The 22959-nt window shown below is 42.4% G+C and overlaps 1 protein-coding gene across 1 annotated transcript in view; it reads left to right on the top strand.

Annotated features, from left to right (window-relative positions):
* The window catches only part of GDPD1 (glycerophosphodiester phosphodiesterase domain containing 1), a 43361-nt gene extending 22296 nt beyond the window's left edge, over nt 1-21065 (top strand). Inside the window, exons 4-10 of the mRNA XM_004608621.2 lie at nt 1171-1216; nt 6161-6279; nt 6724-6813; nt 11552-11685; nt 16950-17009; nt 18916-18967; nt 19518-21065. Coding sequence (XP_004608678.1) covers nt 1171-1216; nt 6161-6279; nt 6724-6813; nt 11552-11685; nt 16950-17009; nt 18916-18967; nt 19518-19640 — 624 coding nt within the window. The 3' untranslated portion in view covers nt 19641-21065. The remainder of the gene's footprint in view (nt 1-1170; nt 1217-6160; nt 6280-6723; nt 6814-11551; nt 11686-16949; nt 17010-18915; nt 18968-19517) is intronic.
* The last annotated feature ends 1894 nt before the right edge of the window (nt 21066-22959 follow it).

Raw genomic sequence — 22959 nt, 5'->3', positions numbered from 1 at the left:
CAAATGCCCTACACTCTATGCCATCTTTCCAGCCTATCCAAATAATTCTTGGCTAACCCAGCTGGCAGTTTAATAGTGAGTGTCTGTGGTGCCAGGGATTACTTGGATTATCCTAGCAGTGCTCAGGGATCTCCAAGGCTACATCTGGGGGTACTGGGGGACCCTGTGATGCTGGGCATTAAAATAAGGGTTTGCCTTCATGCAAGACTTGTCCCTTATTCTCCTGTACTACCTCTGGCCTTTGCATTCTATTTTCTTGATATTTGTCTGCTGTGATCTTTGTGTATTATTAGTGAGAAGAGATCCCTATTAAATAGCAAAGATTTATTTTGCTATATATTTTTGTTGTTGTTTTTGGTTTTGGGGCCACACTTGGTAGTGCTCAGGTCTCACACCTCTGTTTAGGACCATGTGTGGTGCTAGAGAATGAAAGAACGAATCAGAGTCGGCATGTGCAAGGCCAGCACTTGAATCCCTGTGCTCTACTACTCCGCCCTTTTTGTTTTTCTTTTGTGATTCTGGGGATCAAACCCAGTAATACACGTAAGCCACCCAGTTGTCTTCACTGCCAAGCTACATCTCAGGTCCAAGATCTTTCTTTTGAAAGTTAGTAATTGTGTGTTTAGTTTGTTGTTGGAGATATTCTGCTAAAGGGGTCCTATGGAACCATGGTATAGTGTTTCTCTTACTTTTAAAGAAGCAGATACTTTTTGTGTTAATATAAGACACAGAAAACAGGGGCCAGAGAAATAGTACAGCAGGTAGGATGCTTGCCTTGCACACAGTCAAACCAAGTTAAGTTCCTGGTACTACATATGGTCCCCTGAGCCCCATCAGGAGTGATACCAGCGCGCAGAGCCAGGAGTAAGCCCAGAGCACAGCTGGGTATGGCCCCAAGGCAGACAGACAATAAAAACAAAAAGATAGTAAATCTGGCACTGGAAAGATAGTGCAGCAGGCGGGGACCTTGCCTTGCATGTGATTAACCCAGTTTCAATCCCCATTCCCAGGACCCCGTATGGTCCTCCAAGCACTGCCAGGAGTGATCCCTGAGCACAGCCAGGAGTAAGCCCGGGGTGTGTCTCCCCTCCACACTCCTCCAGGAAAAATAGACACTGAACATTTTTTAGATTCTGTGATTTAACATATTTTTAATCCTATCTTTTAAAGGAACTTCCATCTTACCTTGGAAAACTGGATGTCACATTTCAAAGAGGTAATATTTCCCATTTGCACTTAAATACATTATAATGTTTATTCATTTATATTGAGAATTATCTATACACACATATTCTTTTATCATAGTAAGTTTCACCTAGAAGTGTTGCCCTTAAAGCTTCCTTATTCTGTCAGCTCAACATCCCAGGAATCTTCACCCAGAGAGAGTGAAGGTCAAAGATGTAACTTTTTCTATTGAAGTTTGTATATAGGGTTGGAAGTGGAGAGAAAAACTACATATATTATGTATATATGTATATATATATATATGTAAAATTTAAACTTGAATACAAATTATAAAACCCAGATATTATTGGGGATACTTTGTGCTTCTAAAGCTTCATATTCTAAAATATTAAAATATTTAGAGTAACCATCTATTCTTTTTTTTTTTTTTGCTTGTTTGGGTCACACCCGCAATGCACAGGGGTTACTCCTGGCTTTGCACTCAGGAATTACCGCTGGTGGTGCTCACAGGACCATATGGGATGCTGGGGATCGAACCCGGGTCAGCCGAATGCAAGGCAAACACCCTACCCACTGTGCTATCACTCCAGCCCCAGTAACCATCTATTCAAATAAAAAGGATAAATGAAAAGTTCAAAGTATCCCTTTCAGATCCTTACTAATTCTATAACATATATTTTTTTTGCAACCCCCTGCCCTCCTATAACATTTTATATCATCTCACTGCTCCACATTTTGAATTATTAAAGAGAATAACATTAAAGTCTTTTTACTTAGGGGAAAAAAAGTTTCCATTTTCTGTTTTATACTACCTTGATAAGTTCATAGAATTTTTAAGGTGAAGAGAACTTTGAGACTGTTAAGGCTATTGTACTATCTTGTTACTGATAAGGAAACTTAAGACTAACCATGTAAATAAGTTTGATCAAGGTCATATAATGAATCAGCGGAAGAGCCAGGACTTGAAACTGTGTGTCCTTCCCAGGTCAGCTGCTCTACACGGTCTCTTCATCTGAAGAATCTCCTCAACTGTCCTACTTTTGATAGCAGTGCTTTATGTTCTCAAGCTTTGTATAGTTATAAAGAATAATTAATCTTTGGGGCTGGAGAGAGTAGAGTGGACAGGGCACTTGCCTTGCATGCTGCTGACCCAGTGTTCATCCCCAACACCCCATATCATCCGTTGAGCCCCGCCAGGAGTGATCCCTGAGCCTCACTAGGAGAAAACCTGAGCACCACTGGGTGTGGCCCAAATACCAAAACTAAAAAAAAAAAGAGCCTTCACACAATCAACTCATTCCATAGATTACTTGAGGCTATGCCTCAAATGTGAAGTTTATTGCATTTGAAATAGACATACTTGTAGTGCTATAAAAACTTGACTGGGGGCAGAGCAATAGAACAGTGGGGAAGGCTTTTGCCTTGTACACGACTGACCAGAGTTCGATCTCTGGCATGTCTGGTTCCCCCAAACATGGCCAGGAGTGATCCCTGAGTGCAGAGCCAGGAGTAAGCCCTGAGCACCACAGGGTGTAGCCCAAACATCAAAAGAAAAAAAAAACAAAACAAAAACTTGACTCAGATTAGGCATTGAGTTGTTTGTTTAGTTTTGTTCTTATTCCTTTGCTCAGAACTCTTAGCTTTTTTCAATACTGGAGAGATTCTCAGCTCTCAAAGGAATACAGACCTAGGGTCTCTTGCCTTTTTTGTGGCACACACCTGGGGGAGTTATTATTTGCTTTGTTTATTTTGGGGCCTTCCAGGTGGAACTCCGTGTCTCAGGCCACCCCCAGCTGTTACCCAGCCAAGTGATGGTTCAGTGGTTTGGTACTCCGGCCCCATGGTGCTGGGACCACCAGGGCTACCTCAGTGGTGCTCAGGGACCTTGAGAGTCATCCCCAGAGATGCTTGGGGGAAGCCTTATGATAGTGGAGATTGAAATATATGACTGGCATGCCCTAACCCCTGTATTAATTCCCAAGCCCAGCAATTGTTTTCTTTTATCTATGTATCCAGGAAGAGTGGGTAGAGCCGTTCCTGGTGGTGCTCAGAGCTTACAGCCTGGCTCTTTGCTCAGGAGTCACTCCTGACAGTGCTTATGTGGAGTTGGCTGCATGCAGGGAAAGCACCTTTACCCCTTTACTATCTCTTCAACCCCAGTAATTATTTTTTAATTTTACTATTATTATATATTTTTGGTGTTCTGGGCTACACCTGGCAGTGCTCAGGGCCTACTGCTGGCTCTGTGCTCAGGAATCATGCCTGGCAGTGCTCTGGAAACCACATATGGTGCTGGGGATCTAACCTGGGTAAGCCTTGTGCAAGGCAAATATCCTACCTGCTGAACTCTTGTCCTCCCCCTAATTATTTTCTTTTGAAAGATGCTTTGAGGGTCCTGAGTGATAGAACAGTGGATAGGGCGTCTGCCTTGTATTATCATTCAGGGCCTCAAAAAATGCATTTTTCTTCTGCCCTCCTGGGGAATTCCTAGTTGGGGCTGTGTAGACAAAGAGAAATGTATAGTATTTTATTAGTTTTTATATGTTTGTATTTATAGTTTTGAGGCAACACCTGGTGATACTCAGGGCATACTCCTAGTGAAGCTCAGGGAACCATATATGGTGCTGGGGATCAAACCTGGCTGGGTCAGCTAGCTGCGTGCAAGGCAGGTACCTGACATGCTATACTATCTGTCTGGCCCCTACTATGTTTACCTAATGAGAGAAACCGAGGAACGAATATCTCAGAGGGGTGATTAGAACTTGTCTCAACTAGTTACAATGAAAAAAAAAAAGATTTTTTTTCAAATTGACAAGCAAAAGAAAACGACTTTGTTTCTAGGGTGGCAAATAAGGGGAAATAAGGCATGATAAATTAGTAGTTTGTTGTCTAGAGTACTCTGGTGCTTGCTTGGAGCTAAGGGTCTGCAGTTGTTGATAATCAGTTTCTGTACAAACATCAGTCTTGTTTTCAGTCACATGGGGGAGGACAGAGAGCTTTTGTTATAATGCTTCTTTTCAGTTGCTTTCAGTTAAAAATAATCCTTATGCCAAAATGTCATCTTAGGGTAGCAAACTCGGTCAACCTTGAAGGGATGATTTGATTAAATTAAAATGTTTTAGGGCTTTTCAATAGAGTATTACATATATTTTGAAGGGGTATTGTTGGGCTACACAAGGTGGTTTTCAGGGACAACTCCTAGCTTTGTGCTTGCGGGGCATCATGTGTGGTGCTGGTGATCATTTTGGGGTCAGCTGCATGTGAGGCAAGCGCCTTAATCGTATATCACTCCAACCCAACAGAATATTTTCAAAAACATTCAAATGATAATTATTATTTTGGGTTTTTCTTTTTTTTTTTTTTGATGCTGGGAGCATCACATCTGGCGATGCTCAGGGTTACTCCTGGCTCTGCACTCAAAAATCACTTCTGGCAATGCTTGGGGTCCATATGGGATGTCAGGGATTGAATCAGGTCAGCTGCATGCAAGGCAAATGCCCTACCCGCTGTACTATCACTCCAGCTCTGGTTATTATGATCTAATTTTTGCTATTGCAGATAGGGTGATTGCCTTGAAAGTGGCAGACCCAGGTTTTTATTTGTTTGTTTTGCTTTTTGCTTTTGGGGGTTGTACCTGGTGATGCTTAGGGGTTACTCCTGACTCTACACTCAGAAATTATTCCTGGTGGTGCTTGAGGGACAATACGGGATCCTGGGGAGCGAACCCAGATCAGCCACAAGCAAGGCAAACATCCTACCCACTGTACTATTGCTCCAGCCCCTGTTCTATTTTTTTTTTTTTGTAATTCCATTTTTCCTTTTGTTGTAACAAACAATATGAAGTAAATTTGTATTTGCCTATCAAGGAGGCGGGCTTGGGGAGATTTGAGGGGGAGTGGTCAGGGATGACTGGGAACATTGGTAGAGGGAAAGTCAGTGAGTGGTGGGATTGGTGTTGGAACATTGAATGCTTGAATGCCTGAAATAACTGTGTTATAAACAACTCTGTAAATCACAGTGTTATAAAAAATAATTATGGGCTAAGATCAGTGCCTTATGTCAGTGTCACTATGGTCATGATGTCACAGTAGTTTTTTGATATATTACACTTGGGGAATCTGAGTAAAGAGTGCACTCCGTTATTTCCTACAACTGCTTGTGAATTAAGACATGCCTACAAATAAGCAGCTTAATGAAAATTATTCCAATCACAGTTATAAATACAGTTAACTTGAAATTTGTTTTTGTTTAGTTAGGACAATCGGATTAGGGCTGGAGAGGTAGTACAACCAGTACGCAGGGCACTTGCCTCGCACACGGGGTTGGAGGCCAACCCATATTTGATCTCCAGCACCCCATCTTCCTCCTGGCCCCCACCCTGCCCCAACCCAGCCAGGAGTGATCCCTGAGCACAAAGCCAGGACTAAGCCCTGAGCACTTTTGAGTGTGACCGAAAACCAAAACCAAAAAAAAAAGCAACCCCAAACCAAAAACAATAAGGTTAAGGATCCAGAGAACTGCCCCAATAATGCTTCACATATAGAGGTTCAGAGTTGATCCCTAGTTCCCCAGGGTTCCCCGAGCACCATCAGGAGCAACATGAGAGCACTGAGCTGGGAATAGTTCCTGAGCACTGCAGGGGGTGCACCACAAAGATCAGGTTTAACTCTTCAGTGATCAAGGAATATAGCTCAGTGGTAGAGCGCTTGCCTTACATGTATGGCTCTGGATTCATTGTCTGATATTGTACATGCACAAAAAGCAAAAATTTTTAGCTCTACTCTGACTGTACTACTTTACGCACAGGGAAAAAATAGTAGAGAACATACCTATGGGTTATATATAAGTTGTTGGGTTCTTTAAATCATTTTTCTCTATGCTTTTAATCCCTTTGTAAATATCCTATTGTGAATATATAGTAGACATGTAAAATTTTTACCTTCTAAATATACACTGAAAAATCTTGCTTTCTCAGAGTGCCAATGTGAAGGAAAAGATAACCGAATTCCCTTACTGAAGGATGTTTTTGAGGCCTTTCCGACCACTCCTATTAACATCGATATCAAAGTCAACAACCGAATGCTGATCAAGAAGGTACTTAGGGCATTGCCTCCTGAGCTGCAGCCCATTTCAAAGACTAAGATTGATAATGTCCACGAAAATGTGATACCCTAGGGGGTCAGTGTTTTTTAATTGTGTACACTGGGCTACAGGATCGCTTTAGGTAGGAAAGGCTATTCTCAGGGTAAGTTGTGTCTCTCTCATAGAGATAAGTGAGCATCTACAAGCCGGTTGTTTTAGCATTTACCTAAGTTCTAGCTTAGCTTCCTCTTCCCCTTGTAGCTAGTTTATGTCAAATTAATCAATCATATCTTAGATATCTTACATAAATCATGTTAAATTGGAAATTGTGTTTATATTCTGTACATGCAACTGAATTTATATGTAATACTCTTTCAGCAAGTACTGTTCAAGCAGTGTTTACGTAAGTGGATTTACGAAACACAGAAGACTAATGTTTTGAACTTTCACGTGTAGGTCTCAGAATTGGTGAAGCAGTACAAACGAGAACACATAACAGTGTGGGGTAATGCCAGCTATAAAATTGTAGAGAAGTGCTACAAAGAGGTAAGTGTCAAAAATGGGATAGTGTGATTTACGTGTGTTTTTGTATATCTGCAAAATACGTTATTATAGTAATAATCTTATAATTTGGGGGACACACCCAGCAGTATGCTATAGACCTTGCATACTAGGCATCAAACTGAGGACCAGATCTTGCATGCAAAAGATATGCTCCAGCCCTTTGAGCTATGGTAATTATTTTATTCTATTTAATACATTTTTGTTTTATTTTGGGACCATAGCTGGTGATTCTTAGGGGCTGCTTCTGCCTCTGAGCTGATTTGCTCCTGGTGGTATACAGGCCTCCTGCATGCAAACTGTTTGCTCATCCTCTTCAGTCATCTCTCCATCCCTACTAATTCAGGGATTGGATCACACCTAGTGGTGCTCAGGGGTTACTTTTGGCTCTGTGCTCAGTGGTGACTCCTGGCATTGCCAGGAATTGGCCATATGCAAGGCAAGTGCCTTAATAACCCATGTACTATCTCTCTGGCCCCTAAGTAGTTTTGTGTTTTATGGGGGGGTTTGTTGTTGTTGTTATTATTATTATTATTATTTGCTTTTTGGGTCACACCAGGCGATGCACAGGGGTTACTCCTGGTTCTACACTCAGGAATTACTCCTGGCGGTACTCGGAACCATATGGGATGCTGGGATTTGAACCTGGGTCGACCGCATGCAAGGCAAACACCCTACCCGCTGTGCTATCGTTCCAGCCCCATTATTGTTATTTTTTTTAAAGAACCGGCAGGTGAACCCCAACAAGCAAAAAGAACTTGGGATGTGCTCAGCAGTGGAGCTCTGCCTTGTGTGTCTGAGGCTGTGGATTCAATCCTGGCAGTGGGGAAAAGAGAAAGCGGGGTGGGGGGGAGCGGTTGTAAAAGGGCTGGAGCGATAGCACAATGGGTAGGGCATTTGCCTTACACGCAGCCAATCCGGGTTCAATTCCCAGCATCCCATATGATTCCCCAAGCACCTCCAGGGGTAATTCCTGAGTGCAGTCAGGAGTAACCCCTGTGCATCGCCAGGTGTGACCCCAAAAAACAAACAAATAAAGTTGTAAAAAGCCCTTTAACTTCCAGGGTATAGAAACTTTGGGAAATGGGAGGGTGGAATTTCAGGCCACAACCATTAGTGCTCAGAGCACCTTCTGACAGTACTCTGGGACCACTTGGTGCTGAGGACTGAATCTGGGCTACTGGTATGCAAAGCATGTACTCAACCCTTTGAGCTTTTTCCCTAGCCTTAGAAGCTAAAAATTAAATAGGATACACAGTGGTGATGGGAAAACTTGTGGTACTTAATAATTTTTTATTCATTCATACTTCATAAACAAGTGCTTCTTTTTTTTTTTTTTGCTTTTTGGGTCATACTCAGCAATGCACAGGGTTACTCCTGGCTCATGCACTCAGGAATTACTCCTGGCGGTGCTGGGTGACCATATGGGATGCTGGGAATTGAACTTGGGTCAGCCGCGTGCAAGGCAAACGCCCTACCCGCTGTGCTATCTCTCCAGCCCCCATAAACAAGTGCTTCTTAAACTTAGTTTAGCTTTCAATGATGTTAAAAGTCACCTGAGAGGCTAGAGAGATAGTACAGCAAGTAAGGCACTTGCCTTGCATACAGTCGACTCGGGTTCGATTCCTGGCATCCCATATGGTTCTCAGAGCCAGCTAGGAGTGATCCCTGAGCACTACTCTGTGTGACCCAAAAACCAAAAACAACTCCAAAAACATTACCTAAGTGCCCTGCCTCCTGTCAGCATCCTAGCTTCGTTCTCCAAAGGTACCAATTAGGAAGTGGGCACTGGTAAAGCAAGCAGTGTTCAAACATTGTATATCTGGAACCCAATCATGACTAACTTTGTGATTTCAAGGTGACTAAATTAAGAATGAAGTACCAATTATTGTTTTTCCTTCTTTGGTTCCAAAGGTTGATGACCAGCTGCTAGCCCCATTTTCTTCCTTAATTCTGTTTGTCTTCACATGAATTTGCAGTAATCCATGTTTTTCATGAACATACAGTGCTGCAGCTGAAACACGAACATTTAAATAAGCCAAAAATGACAAAGCAGCAAGTGAAGTAAAAGCAAAAGAAATCCTTAAACTTTTTTCAAAATCAGGAATTTAGAGCTGAGTACTTTAGAGCTATCATTTAAAATAAATTACTGTTTTGCAAAAAACATTATTTTTGGCTCACTCTTCAAGCTGCCTTCTCCCTTGATCACATATCTTGCTGGCCTGTCTCTGTTTCTTTGCTGCCTGTCTTCTCTTTTGAACACATTTCCCCCTTCTCTCTCACATCCTTCTGTTTCAATGTAAAAAACTACCTACTTCACACACACACAAAAAAAAAACCCTAAAAAAACTAAACTATGTGTTACTTTGGGAGAGAAAAATTCATTTTAGCCGCACTTTTTAAGACAAATATAGGAAGGCAAGTGTTTTAATTCCTGTACTGACTCTGTGGCCCCTGTATTATTTTTGATCTACCCATTTTGCATGCATGCAAGACCCACTGTACTATCTCTCCCTCTCATCTCTCGGTAGATAGATAGATAGATAGATAGATAGATAGATAGATAGATAGATAGATAGATTTTTGCTTTTTGGGTCACACCTAGCTATGCACAGGGGTCATTCCTGGCTCTGTACCAGGAATTATCCCTGGCGGTGCTCAGGGGACCATATGGGATGCTGGGAATTGAACCCGGGTCGGCCATGTGCAAGGCAAATGCCCTACCTGCTGTGCTATCGCTCCAGCCCCACTCTCATATATATATATATATATATTTTTTTTTTTAATTTTTTAATTGAATCACCATGTGGAAAGTTGCAAAGCTTTCAGGCTTAAGTCTCAGTTATGCAATGCTCAAACACCCATCCCTTCACCAGTGTACGTATTCCACCACCAGGAACCCCAGTATACCTCCCCCCTACCCTGCCCCCCCCATCTGTGTAGCTGATAAATTTCACTTTACTTTTCTCCTTTTCTCTTTACTTTGATTACATTCAATATTTCAACAAAAAACTCACTATTATTGTTTGGAGTTCCCCCTCACCCAAGTCAGACCTGTTGAAAAGGAAGCATTTGATAATTTGTTTTCCATTGCTGACAATGAAGAGATATGAGGTTGCGCAGCCTTGATAGTGATAGCGGCTATGCGGTTTTGGATTTCTGTATTTTAGTAACTAAGTCCAGGGAAATTTCTGCCAGAAATTGCATCACTACAAGCTCGTACCTCCCTTTTGTGGTCATCATAAGATGGCGGCCGGGGCTCAATTCACGGTCTAGAGACATTTCTGCAAAAAGCTGCTGGTGCCCAAAGTAGTTTAGCTGGCCTCCGGGGCCATGGTCGTGCAGCAGCAGTGCGGCCGCCGGGGTTACATCTCAGTGGAGCTCTCATCTATATTTTTAATATTTATTTTTTAATAATATTTGTTTGAGGACTGGAGCAATAGCACAGCGGGTAGGGCATATGCCTTGCATGCAGCTGACCTGGGTTCATTCCTAGCATCCCATATGGTTCCCCGAGCACCATCAGGAGTAATTCCTGAGTGCATGAGCCCAGAGTAACCCCTGTGCATCGCCAGGTGTGACCCCCAAAAAAGAAAAAATTGTTTTGGGGGTCACACTCAGATGCTTAATGGTTATGCTGGGTGTGTTGCTTAGGGGTCACTCCCAGCAGTACTCAGGTTTCAGTGTGGTGCTGGAGCTTAAACAAGGTGGTTGGTGTGTAGGGCTTGTGCACGGGCTCTTTGAGCTGTCTCTGCTGAGATAAATGTCATTTATACATATATGACTTTTTATTTTTTTTAAACTGTAAGTAGGGGGCCAGAGAGATAGTACACTGAATAAGGCACTTGCCTTGCATACAGCCAATGTGGGTTCAATCCCCACCATCCCATATGGTCCCCCAAGCGTACCAGAGCCAGGAGTTACCACTAAGCACCAACGGATGTGACCCAAAAAGCAAAAACAAAAATAAAAAACTGGGAGTAAGGTCTGAATATTTCATATTTTCTTCTATTTCCTTATCAGGATTTTTTTTTTTGGGGGGGGGGGGTTGGTATTCTCAGTGATAAGCACTATCTAGTTCTTGGACTAGTGATAAAAATAAAGGAGTATTGTAAAGACAGTATAGGGTGGGAAATTTAGTATCACCAGATGAAACTTTAATGTCACCCAGCTCCAAAGTAAATCCTGACCCATTGTCCAAAACTGGACCTCTCCTCTCCCCTCCCCTCCTCTCCCCTTACATCCCCTCCCTTCCCCTATTTCTCTTTCCCTCCCTTCCTCCCTCCTTCCTTCCCCTCTCCTTCCCTCTCTCTTTTCAGCCTCTCTTTCTTCTGGGCTTGGTGGGCGTGGTACTTGGGGTCATTCCAGGTGTTGCTTTTTTTTTTTTTGCTTTTTGGGTCACACCTGGTGATGCATAGGGGTTACTCCTGGCTCTGCACTCAGGAATTACCCCTGGCCGTGCTCAGGGGACCATATGGGATGCTGGGATTTGAACCTGGGTCGGCCGCGTGCAAGGCAAACACCCTACCCGCTGTGCTATCTCTCCAGCCCCCAGGTGTTGCTTTTGAGACCACGTTTGTTGTCAGGCCTCCTGCATACAAACTTTGAATTAAGGACTATCATCCCTAAGAGTGGAAATGAACACTGATAATTTAGAGAGTAGTACTTCAGTTCTGTCAATGGGATTGTGAAATGACCTTCTTTATTTTGTTGTGTCTTTTAGAATTCAGATATTCCTATACTCTTCAGCCTACAGCGTGTTCTGCTTATTCTTGGTCTGTTCTTCACTGGCCTCTTGCCATTTGTGCCCATTCGAGAACAGTTTTTTGAGATCCCAATGCCTTCTATCATGTTGAAGTAAGTGGTGACCTTATTTTCATCAATTCTCAAATATAGGGGGGATTAAATAAAGGCTCACTAATCTCACTGTGTGTGGTATAGATCGCTGTATATCTCCAGGTTCAGTTAACTGGCCTATATAATAATGCAGGTACTTAACTTTTATTTGTTCTTTTTTGGGGGGCTGGGGGGCTCACCTAACTGTGCTTAAGGGCTACTCTCATACATTGCTCAGACATCGCTACTACAGGTGCCTAGGGGACTGTCATGTGGATGATCAAACCTGGGCCTCCAAATGCAAGCTTGAGTTCTGCCTGTGGAGAGCTCCTTCAAGCTTCCATAAGTGCTCTGGGTACCTGAGTACCCACAAGACAGGTAAAAAGGATGGGCTTCATTGTTGAAGCTTAGTGATTATTTTATTCCAATACCAAGTAGTAATTGCCCTCCACATTCCATGCTTTTTTTCTATTTCATTCAGTGCTATACTCAGCTGAAATTCCATTAAATTTTGCATTTACCTCTACTATAATATTTAGGAAGAAGAACCACAACCACTACCACAATTTACCACTCCCCCCAAAAAAGTCTTTATTGTTGTGACCTAAAAACCAAAACAAAGCAAAACAAAACTCTTTGGAGATCAAAGAAAAGGAGGACAGTGCTTGTTTATCTATCTCTCTACGAAATTTCTATAGGTCAAGACCTTGTACTAGGCCTTGCTTTTCACACACTAAGTTGCTATAAAGATTAAAAAGAATGTATAAAACATTTAGGGTTGGTGCTGGAGCAGCAATGAATAGGGCTCTTACTCTGCATGTGGCCAACGTAGGTTTGATCTCTGGGCTAGAGTGATAGCACAGCGGATAGGGTGTTTGCCTTGCACGTGGCCAACCCAGGTTCGGTTCCTCCATCCCTCTCGGAGAGCCAGGCAAGCTACTGAGATTATCCCACCCATATGGCAGAGCCTGGCAAGCTACCTGTGGCATTGTATATGCCAAAAACAGTAACAACAGATCTCACAAGGGAGACGTTACTGGTGCCCACTTGAGCAAATTGATGAACAACGGGATGACAGTGATACAGTGATGTCCCATATAGTCCCCCAATCCTCACCAGGAGTAATTTCTGAGTGTAGAGCCGGGAGTAGCCCCTGAGCATTGCTGAGTGTCACCCAGAAACCAGAAAAAAAAAAGAGAGAAAAAAAAACAAGGAAACAAAATAAGCATTTTTTCATTATAACACCATGATTTAAAAAGTTTTTTATAATACAGTTGTTTTTTTTTTTTAATTTATTTATTTTTAATTAGAGAATCACCGTGAGGGTACAGTTACAGATTTATACACTTTTGTGCTTATACTTCCCTCATACAAAGTTTGGGAACCCATCCCTTCACCAGTGCCCATTCTCCACCACCCGTAAACCCAGTGTCCCTCCCACCCTCCCCAATCCCATCTCCCCCCCACCCCACCCTGCCACTGTGGCAAGGCATTCCCTTCTGTTTTCTCTCTCTAATTAGCTGTTGTGGTTTGCAATAAAGGTGTTGAGTGGCCGCTGTGCTCAGTCTCTAGCCCTCATTCAGCCCGTAACTCCCTTCCCCCACATGGCCTTCGACTACAATGTAGTTGGTGATCGCTTCTCTGAGTTGACCTTTCCCCGGAACGTGAGGCCAGCCTCGAAGCCCTGGAGTCAACCTCCTGGTACTTATTTCTACAGTTCTTGGGTGTTAGTCTCCCACTCTGTTATTCTATATACCATAGATGAGTGCAATCTTTCTATGTCTGTCTCTCTCTTTCTGACTCATTTCACTCAGCATGAAACTTTTCATGCCCATCTACTTAACTACAAAATTCTTGACCTTTTTTCTAACAGCTGCATAGTATTCCATTGTATAGATGTACCAAAGTTTCCTCAACCAGTCATCCGTTCTGGGGCATTCGGGTTTTTTCCAGATTCTGGCTATTGTAAACAGTGCTGCGATGAACATACATGTGCAGATGTTGTTTCGATTGTACTTTTTTGCCTCTCTGGGATATATTCCCAGCAGTGGTATTGCTGGGTCAAATGGGAATTCAATATCTAATTTTTTGAGAGTCGTCCAAATTGTTTTCCAGAAGGGCTGAACCAGTCGGCATTCCCACCAGCAGTGAAGAAGGGTCCCTTTCTCCCCACATCCTCTCCAACAGCGGTTGCTTTTGTTCTTTTGGATGTGTGCTAGTCTCTGTGGTGTGAGGTGGTATCTCATGGTTGTTTTGATCTGCATCTCTCTGATGATTAGTGATGTAGAGCACTTTTTCATGTGCCTTTTGGCCATTCGTATTTCTTCCTTGGTAAAGTTTCTGTTCATTTCTTTGCCCCATTTTTTGATGGGGTTGGATGTTTTCTTCTTGTAGAGCTCAACCAGTGCTTTATATACCATTGATATCAACCCCTTATCTGATGGGCATTGTGTAAATATCCTTTCCCATTCTGTGGATAGTCTTTGTATTCTGGTCACTGTATCTCTTGCGGTGCAGAAGCTTTTTAGTTTAATGTAGTCCCATTTGTTGATCTCTGTTTTTACTAGATTGCTTAGTTCCGTGTCACCTTTGAAGATACCTTTATCTTCAATATCGTGGAGGGTTTCGCCGACCTTGTCTTCAATGTACCTTATGGTTTGTGGTCTAATGTTGAGGTCTTTAATCCATTTTGATCTGACTTTTGTGCATGGTGTCAGGTCAAGGTCTAAACCCATTTTTTTGCATGTGGTTGTCCAGTTGTGCCAGCACCATTTGTTAAAGAGGCTTTCCTTGCTCCACTTCACATCTCTTGCTCCCTTATCAAAGATTAGATGGTCATACATTTGGGGTTGTGTGTAGGGATATTCCACCCTGTTCCATTGGTCTACGGCTCTGCCTTTGTTCCAGTACCATGCTGTTTTAATTGTTACTGCTTTGTAGTAAAGTTTGAGGTTGGGGATGGTGATGCCTCCCATCATCTTTTTCCCAAGAATTGTTTTAGCTATCCTTGGACGTTTGTTATTCCATATGAATTTTAGGATTGCTTGATCCATTTCTTTGAAGAATGTCATGGGTATATTTATAGGGATCGCATTGAATCTGTATAATGCTATAATACAGTTGTTTCAGGCATTCAATGTTCCAACACCAATCCTACCACCAGTGTGACCTTGCCTCCATCAACGTCCATAGTTTTCCACCCCCTCCCCCGCATGCCCGAGCCTGCCCCCTTAGCAGGCACAAATTTACTTCATATTGCTTGTTACAACACAAAGGCAAATATAATTATAAAAAATAGATAATAGGGGCAGGAACGATAGTACAGCAGATAGGGTGTTTGACTTGAACATGGCTGACCCAGATTCAATCCCCAGCGTCCCATATGGTCCCCGAGCACTGCCAGGAGTAATTCCTGAGGGCAGAAACCCCTGAGCATTATTGGGTGTGGCCAAAACAGCCACATAATAAAAAAAATAAAAAATGAATAAAAGTCAATTTATGATAATTGCTGGCCAGCATACAGAGACTTAAAAGCCAGCTTCCTTCCCCGCCCCAAGTAGAGCTCCCGGTGGCTGAAGACCACCGGAACCTAGCCACAGCCATGCTCAAGGCCCCTCTCCACATGTTCACACGAGCCTCATGCATGAAGGAACCGGCAGAGGAACCCAGGTGTGTGGGACCTGGGGCTGAGACCTCCAAGTCTGCTCGGATCGGGACTGGGCCTACTCTACCCAGATTTCCCATTTCCCAGTAGCTAGGCGGTCACACCCAGGGACTGCCCCTGGCGCCGTGTAACGGCCAGCCATCCAGAGACTTAAAAGCAAGCTTTGTGGCCTCACAATATCTTATAGCCTACTTCTCCCTCTGGGACAACCTGGCAAAATACTGGGAGTTTCCTGCCCACATGGGAGAGCCTCACAAGGTCCCCATGGTGTATTTAATATGCCAAAACCAGTAATAAGCTGGGTCTCATTCCCCTGAGCCTGAAAGAGCCTCCAGTATGGCATCGTTGGAAGGACGAGTAGACAGAGGCTTCTAAAATCTCAGGGCTTGGACGAATGGAGATGTTACTGAGACCGCTGGAGAAATTCGACAATCAATGGGATGATGATGATGATAATTGCTATGTCACAGTGGTGTTGCTAAGGTCATTGAGGATTTCTAGGGCTGGCTGGTTGGTGCTAAGTTGAACCTTCGGTGTTACTGTTTTGCTCACTGAACTTGCAACTTTCCTATTAGAATTTTCTGGGGTCGTACTGTGCTGACAGTACTCTAAAATTTGAAGGTGTGGATCTGGAACCATTTGCCTTGGCGACTCGCTGAGGTTCAGCTGTGGAGCTGGGCGGTTTCTCTGTCAGAGGGTGTCAGGTGTGGCTGGGGGGCTGCTGTAACTGGAAGGGGAATCTGCCCTCCCCTGTTCTAAGAAGGTCACAGAAAAACACTTTTCTTTACAGGATTGGTCAAGGATCTTGGACAGGGCATGATATAGATGGGAGGTGACTATGTATGTCAAAATCATATGAGTCAACAGTAGTGTAAACTTGTGACCCAGACTATAATAATTAAATTTGAGGGGCCGGAGTGACAGTACAGCGGGTAGGGTGTTTACCCTGCACGGGGCTAGACCGGGTTCGGTCCCTGGCATCCCATATGGTCCCCCGAGTACCGCCAGGAGTAGTTCCTGAGTGCAGAGCCAGGAGTCACCCCTGAGCATCGCTGGGTGTGACCCAAAAAGGCAAAAAAAAAAACCCAAAAAAACCCAAAAAACAAAATTTGAAAAATGAATTTTCTTAGGAGGTGGGAAAGGACCTGAGACAAATGACAGAGAAGAGAATATGTGGGGTTTTTTTTGGGGGGGAGGGCTTGTGGATTGTTTGTTTTTTTTTTTGTCTCATTGTTATCTCAGAAACCTTTTAATCTGTATGTAGTAAGTTTGGTTTTGTATTCAAGTCTACTGAGTGAAAAATTCTGCTAGATAAAATAGTAGAAGGAAGCTTCACCAAAGAAGAAAAGTAACAAACCTGGTCTCCTAGGTTTCTAGAAAAATAATTTGTTTGTTAACTTTTGAATAGTATTGATAAAACTCAGTGGAAGCAGAGAACCCAATTGAGTCTTATTTTGCTGTGTTTGTGGGGGCTTGGGGGTGTGTCTCAATTCATTTTCGTCTTTTCACAAATAATTTTTGATCATGTACTACATATAAGACACTTTTTGCTTTTGAACTTATTTAATGCTATAATATTCCTTTGTTTCTAACTTATGATTCAAATTTTGTTTTGCTTCAGGCTGAAAGAACCACACACCATATCCAGAATTCAAAAGTTTCTCATCTGGCTTTCTGATATGTAAGAATTTAAAATTTTCTTTTTTAAATTCTTTTTAAAAATTAAAAAGATTAAAAGATTAAAAAATTAAATATATATATATATATATATATATTTTTTTTTTTTTTTTGCTTTTTGGGTCACACCTGGCAATGCACAGGGGTTAATCCTGGCTCTGCACTCAGGAATTACCCCTGGTGGTGCTCAGGGGACCATATGGGATGCTGAGAATCGAACCCTGGTTGGCCACGTGCAAGGCACATGCCCCACCCGCTGTGCTATCACTCCAGCCCCATAACATAGAAATTATTTTTTAGCTACAGTGGAGACATTACTGGTGTCTGCTCGAGCAAATTGATGAGCAATGGATTGACAATGACAGTGATACAGTGATATGTTAACTACTACACATATAATTTTGTGCAAGCTTCCTATTTGTAATATAAAAGGAAGAATGTGTTGATTATCATATAGAGGAATGTATATAAATTATTGAGTTTTTTTTTTTTAATTAAACTTTTTTTTTGGTTTGTTTTATTTGGGGGCCACACCTGGTGATGCACAGGGCTTACTCCTGGCTCTGCACTTAGAAATTGCTTCTGGTGGTGCTCAGGGACCATACAGGATGCCAAAGGTCAAACCTGGGTTGACCATGTGCAAGGCAAGCGCCCTACCCTCTGTACAATCTCTTTGGTCATGTATATGAATTCTGTATATGACGCCTTTAAAACTTACTCAAGGACTGATGATGTGGCTCAGTGGTAGAACATTTACCTTGTATGTATGATGCCCTGGGTTCAATCCCTGGCACAGCAAAAATAAAATAAAATTCCATAATGATGAATCATTTAGAATTAGATTAACTCTTAACTACTCACAAAACCTCAGGTGGGAGACCAAAGAGACAGTTAAAGTGGTAGAAGACATGCCTTGCATGTATGAGGCCCTGGGTTTGATCCCTGGGCCCCTTATACCTCTTCTTTTTTGTTTTTTTTTTCTTTTTGGGTCACACCAGGCAATGCAGAGGGGTTACTCCTGGCTCATGCACTCAGGAATTACTCCTGGCGGTGCTCGGGGGATCATATGGGATGCTGGGAATCAACTAAGGTCGGCTGCATGTGAGGCAGACGCCCTACCTGCTGTACTATTGCTCCAACCCTCCCCTCCCCGCCACGAAATATACCTCTTCCCCCAGCACCACAGCCTCCCCTGTACTTCCAGGTGTATTCCTAGTAGTCCCTTTTCCCAGGATCACCAGGAGTGACCCCTCTACCCCGCAAAGGAAAAAAATAAAAGCACTTTTAGAATCAGGGAGCTACCTCAAAGGCTGGAGCTCATGATGCTCCTATGGAGCCCCAAGTTTGATTCCTGTCACTGCTTGGTACCCCGAGAATCACTCTAGGAGTAGCCCCTGAGCACAGCCTTGTGTGACCTAAAAATTGAAAGGGAGAAAAAAGGAACAAATCTCCTGATCTCCTGGGGATCTAGTGGCAACAGGAAGAGAAAGAAGATTCTGGATGTCCAGCAGCAGGGAGTGGAAATAGATCCTAAAGTGAAACAAAGGCATTCACAGAAGCAGCTCTTAATACTTGAGGCCATTGCTTAGAGATTAAATTCAGCCAAGAATATAAACTCCTTGGGCCTGGAGAGATAGTACAGTGGGTAAAGGCACTTGCCTTGCACATGACTAACCCAGGTTGAATCTCTGACAATCCCATATGGTCCCTTGAAAACCACCAGGAGTGACCCCAGAGCACAGAGCCAGGAGTAAGCCTTAGCTAAGCATTGCCAGGTGTGGCCCGCAGAAAACAAAACAAATTATATGTATTTACACTCCAAATTGACTAACTTAGAACTAAAAACTAATTTCAGTTCTTCTTTAGTAGGTCTAAGAAGTACCTAAATCTGTTTCTGCTTTCCTTTTTAGCTTACTGATGCGAAAAGCTTTGTTTAACCACCTCACTGCCCGGGGGATTCAAGTAAGTTCCTGGAATGCAGCATTTTGAAAAGCCCATATTTCACAGTTCAGTACAACTTGAAAGGGCAGGAATTAATAAATGACTTGGTGTGGATCCAAGTCTAATGGTGTTGCTTCACAGTTAATAAGGGAGCATCAGCGTTTCTGTTGCTGGGGTCCACTTGGTTTAGATGTGAGAAGAGAAGCTGAAATCAAATGTGAATATTTAAGGAAAGTGGAACTTTAAAAAATGAAAAAGTTTAGTAAGTTCTTAAAATTATAGGCTTAAAGAGCTATTTCTAAATGCTGAGAGTGTATGGATAATTACTGTTATAAAAATATTTTTCTGTATTAACATTTCTTTTTTTTTTTTTTTTTTTGGTGTTCTGGGGTCACATGCACAGGGGTTACTCCTGGCTCTGCACTCAGGAATTACTCCTGGCGGTGCTCAGGGGACCATATGGGATGCTGGGATTTGAACCCGGGTCGGCCGCATGCAAGGCAAACGCCCTACCCGCTATGCTATCACTCCAGCCCCGTGTATTAACGTTTCTTACGCTTCTCATTTTCAGGTGTATGTTTGGGTATTAAATGAAGAACAGGAATACAAAAGAGCCTTTGATTTGGGAGCAACTGGAGTCATGACAGATTATCCAACAAAGCTTAAGGATTTTTTACATAAATTTTCCATGTAGGAAAGGATGTACTACCTAACATCCAGTGAAGATATGAAAAGACCTAAGAAAAAATATTTTTACTTTCATTTCCCAAAGCCATCATTTCCAGAATGGTGAAAGGTTAATCAATTAAGTTTTTATTACCTCATTTTTAAACCTGTCTGAGAATGTAGAAAATGTATATTGTGTATTTATTTTAAATAATATTGCATAGATTACATTGTAAATAGTTTAGAAGATACTGAGTTATGAGATGCAAGTAGAAAATTATTGATCAAGATTTCTGTATATGATGCAGTAATCTCCTATTCTAAGTAATTCTGAAATCAAAGATTATTGAACAAATTTACATTTACCTTCACCAAATAAAATCATTTAATTAGTGAAGCAATTATTGAAGACCATTATAACTATTCTGAATTGTCTCGCTATTTCTATATGCATCTTAGTTAAAGGAGGAAAATAAAGTGAAAGGAAAGCTTAGGAATTATCGATGTTATTATCTGGCAAGTTGTACATTGTTACTAGAAAGTAAACTCAGATAACTGAAAGTTTATTCCTTGATCAGAACTAAAATCTATAGACTGAATTAGATTTCTGATTTCTATTGATGTGGACATTATATTTGAAATCCTGTTTGGGCATGTAACAATGCTACACTTTTTAAAAAAAAATCCAACTAAAATTGTTATTGTAAATTAAAATCCAAAAAGCCATATTTTTTATGTTTCCTATAGAGAAATATAAAATTTTCATTTCAGGCCAATGTCTGTTTATTTGTTTGGGCCAACAGGAACAAGGAACATCTTATATGCTAAAATCATAGGAAACTGATGAAAATATCTATCAGTGTTTCTAATGCTTATTGTATAAACTGCCTGCCCTTTTTACTTTTAAAGAATTTATTCTTTTGGGGGCTGAGAGTTAATACAGTAACTAGGATACTTGCCTTGCATGTGACCAACCTGGGTTTGATCCCCAGCATCCCATAATGGTCCCCTGTGGCCTGCCAGTAGTGATCCCTGAACACAGAGCCAGAAATAAGCTCTTAGCACTGCTGGATGTGGCCCAATAAACAAAAGAAAAAAGTTAATTTTTTTTAGTATTAAGTATTAAGTATTAATTTTTCTAAGTAAAATAAATAAAATTTCCCAGAATATTAATTATCACTTTCTTAGTTTTTCTGATGTGACTTCTCTTTCAAAGTTTGGGGCTAATTTTCATGATCTCTTTGGAGGTGAATATAATCTGGAATAGTGTCTTCTAGTTAGATTATCTCTCTCATTTCGACTTTGCTAGCTGACAACTGTGAAGGATAGTCCTACCTTCCTACCTGCCCTTTAATAACAAAAATGACATTTGTGGGTTTGTTTGTTTGTTTTTAATTTAAACCTAAATAAAGTTTTCCAAGAACAAAATAAGAATCCTTATTGTTGTTTTTATAATTCTAATTCCAAATGTGCTTTAAAATTTGTTTTCAGTGAATCTGTGACTTATGTTCCATCCTTCCCTTCCTCACTGTTGCTGTGACATTGGGGTCGCACACACACCTGGCTGTGCTGCTTGCCAGGTGTGTGTGTGAATTGAGGTGAATTGAGGTACCCACTGTAGTGCTCCCTAGGCACAGTGGCAGTGCTCACGCATGCACTGGCCCAAGATTGCACTTCCTAGCCCTGGTGCTAGAACTTCTCACTTGCGGTTCACAGCAAGGGCTGCGCCCTTTTGTGGTGCTGCCCCACACCAGGAACCTACACCAGGAGCGGCCAGGATTGTTCTTCGTGCTTATGGGACACCAGCAAGTTGAACTTGTGATGATATGCTTGCAGGGTAGCTATTCTAAACCCCTCCCAGCCCCAAATAATCATATTTACAGATTATTAGCAAGGGAGGGGGACAAATTTTAAGTGACTAAATAGTAATGTAAATAGGTTCACTTGCAATTTCTCTCCACTAAAAGAAAATAAAGCAGGCCGGAGTGTAGTCCAGTGGGTAGGGCACTTGCCTTGTTCTTGGTCGACACAGGTTGGATCCCCAGCATCTCATATGGTCCCCCCCAAACACCACGGGGAGTAATTCCTGAGTGCAGAACAAAGAGTAATCCTTAGCACCGCTGGGTGTGATCCAAAAGTAAACAAGAAAATAAAAGAGGGGACTGAGCAATAGTACAGTGGCACCATGTGTGGTCTGTTGACCATCAACAGGAGTGATGCCTGTGAACAGAGCTGGAGTAGCCCTTGAGTACTACCAGATGTGGCCCAAAAATCTGAAAAGAAAATAAAGTTTGATGATTTTACATAGTCAGGGTAACTTTAATTCATTTAATAACATAGTAGCAACAATGACAGTTAACATTTTTTTTTGTTTTTTAGAGCCATGCCAAGCAGTGCTCAGGACTTATTCCTTGCTCTGCCTTCCTGGAGACGCTCAGGGGACCATTTGGGATGGTGAGGATCAAACTCTGGTCAGCAGTGTGCAAGGCAAACACCCTTCCCACTGTCCTATCACTCCAGCCCTTAGAGTTGATGCTTTTTTTTTTGTTTGTTTTTTTGCTTTTTGGGTCACACCCAGCGATGCACAGGGGTTTCTCCTGGCTCATGCACTCAGGGATTACTCCTAGCGGTGCTCGGGGGACCATATGGGATGCTGAGAATCGAACCCAGCAAATGCCCTACCCGCTGTGCTATCGCTCCAGCCCCTTAGAATTGATGCTTTTATAAAACATAAATGCATTGTTTTTATGGTGGTGGTAATGGCTGAGGTCACCCCGAGGTGCTTGGGGCCAGGGGTTCTCTGGGACAATGCAGCACCTCGGATGGAAGCCAGGACTCAAATGTGCTGAACTTGGACTCTTCCACTTCTGCCACATTCTTGTCCAGGGCAGTCATAGTTTTGGGTTTTTGTTTGGGATGAGGCCTAGGGCCTCTTTCATATAAAACCTATATGCTATCCCTGAGCTCTATCCCCAGCCCAGGTGTGATAGGTTTTGTTTTGTTTGGGAGCCTCCCAAGTGGTACTTCTCCCAGGGATACTTGGCCTGGCTGTGTGGCTGGTGATTTAATGCGTGGCTCTGGCCAGGTGGTATTGCTCAGGTCCAGTGGTGCTGGGGATGTAGGGACATCAGGGCCTTCTTGGCACTGCTCAGGAGCCATCACACAGTGGTGTTTAGAAGTGCTATGTGAACAACTGTGGCTTTGATCCCTGGCACTGCGTGGCACCCCCAGCACTGTCAGGAGCAACCCCTGAGCACAGACCCAGGAGTAGTCCTGAGCACCACCAGGTGTGGCCCCAAGACCAAAAAAGAAACTAGGGGAAACTGGTTTTTTGAAGGTAAAGAACT

This window comes from Sorex araneus, chromosome 3 (assembly GCF_027595985.1).
Source record: "Sorex araneus isolate mSorAra2 chromosome 3, mSorAra2.pri, whole genome shotgun sequence".
Classification (NCBI taxonomy): Eukaryota; Metazoa; Chordata; class Mammalia; order Eulipotyphla; family Soricidae; genus Sorex; species Sorex araneus.
Note: the sequence above shows the minus strand (reverse complement) of the source record. Positions and strands in the feature narration are given on the sequence as shown.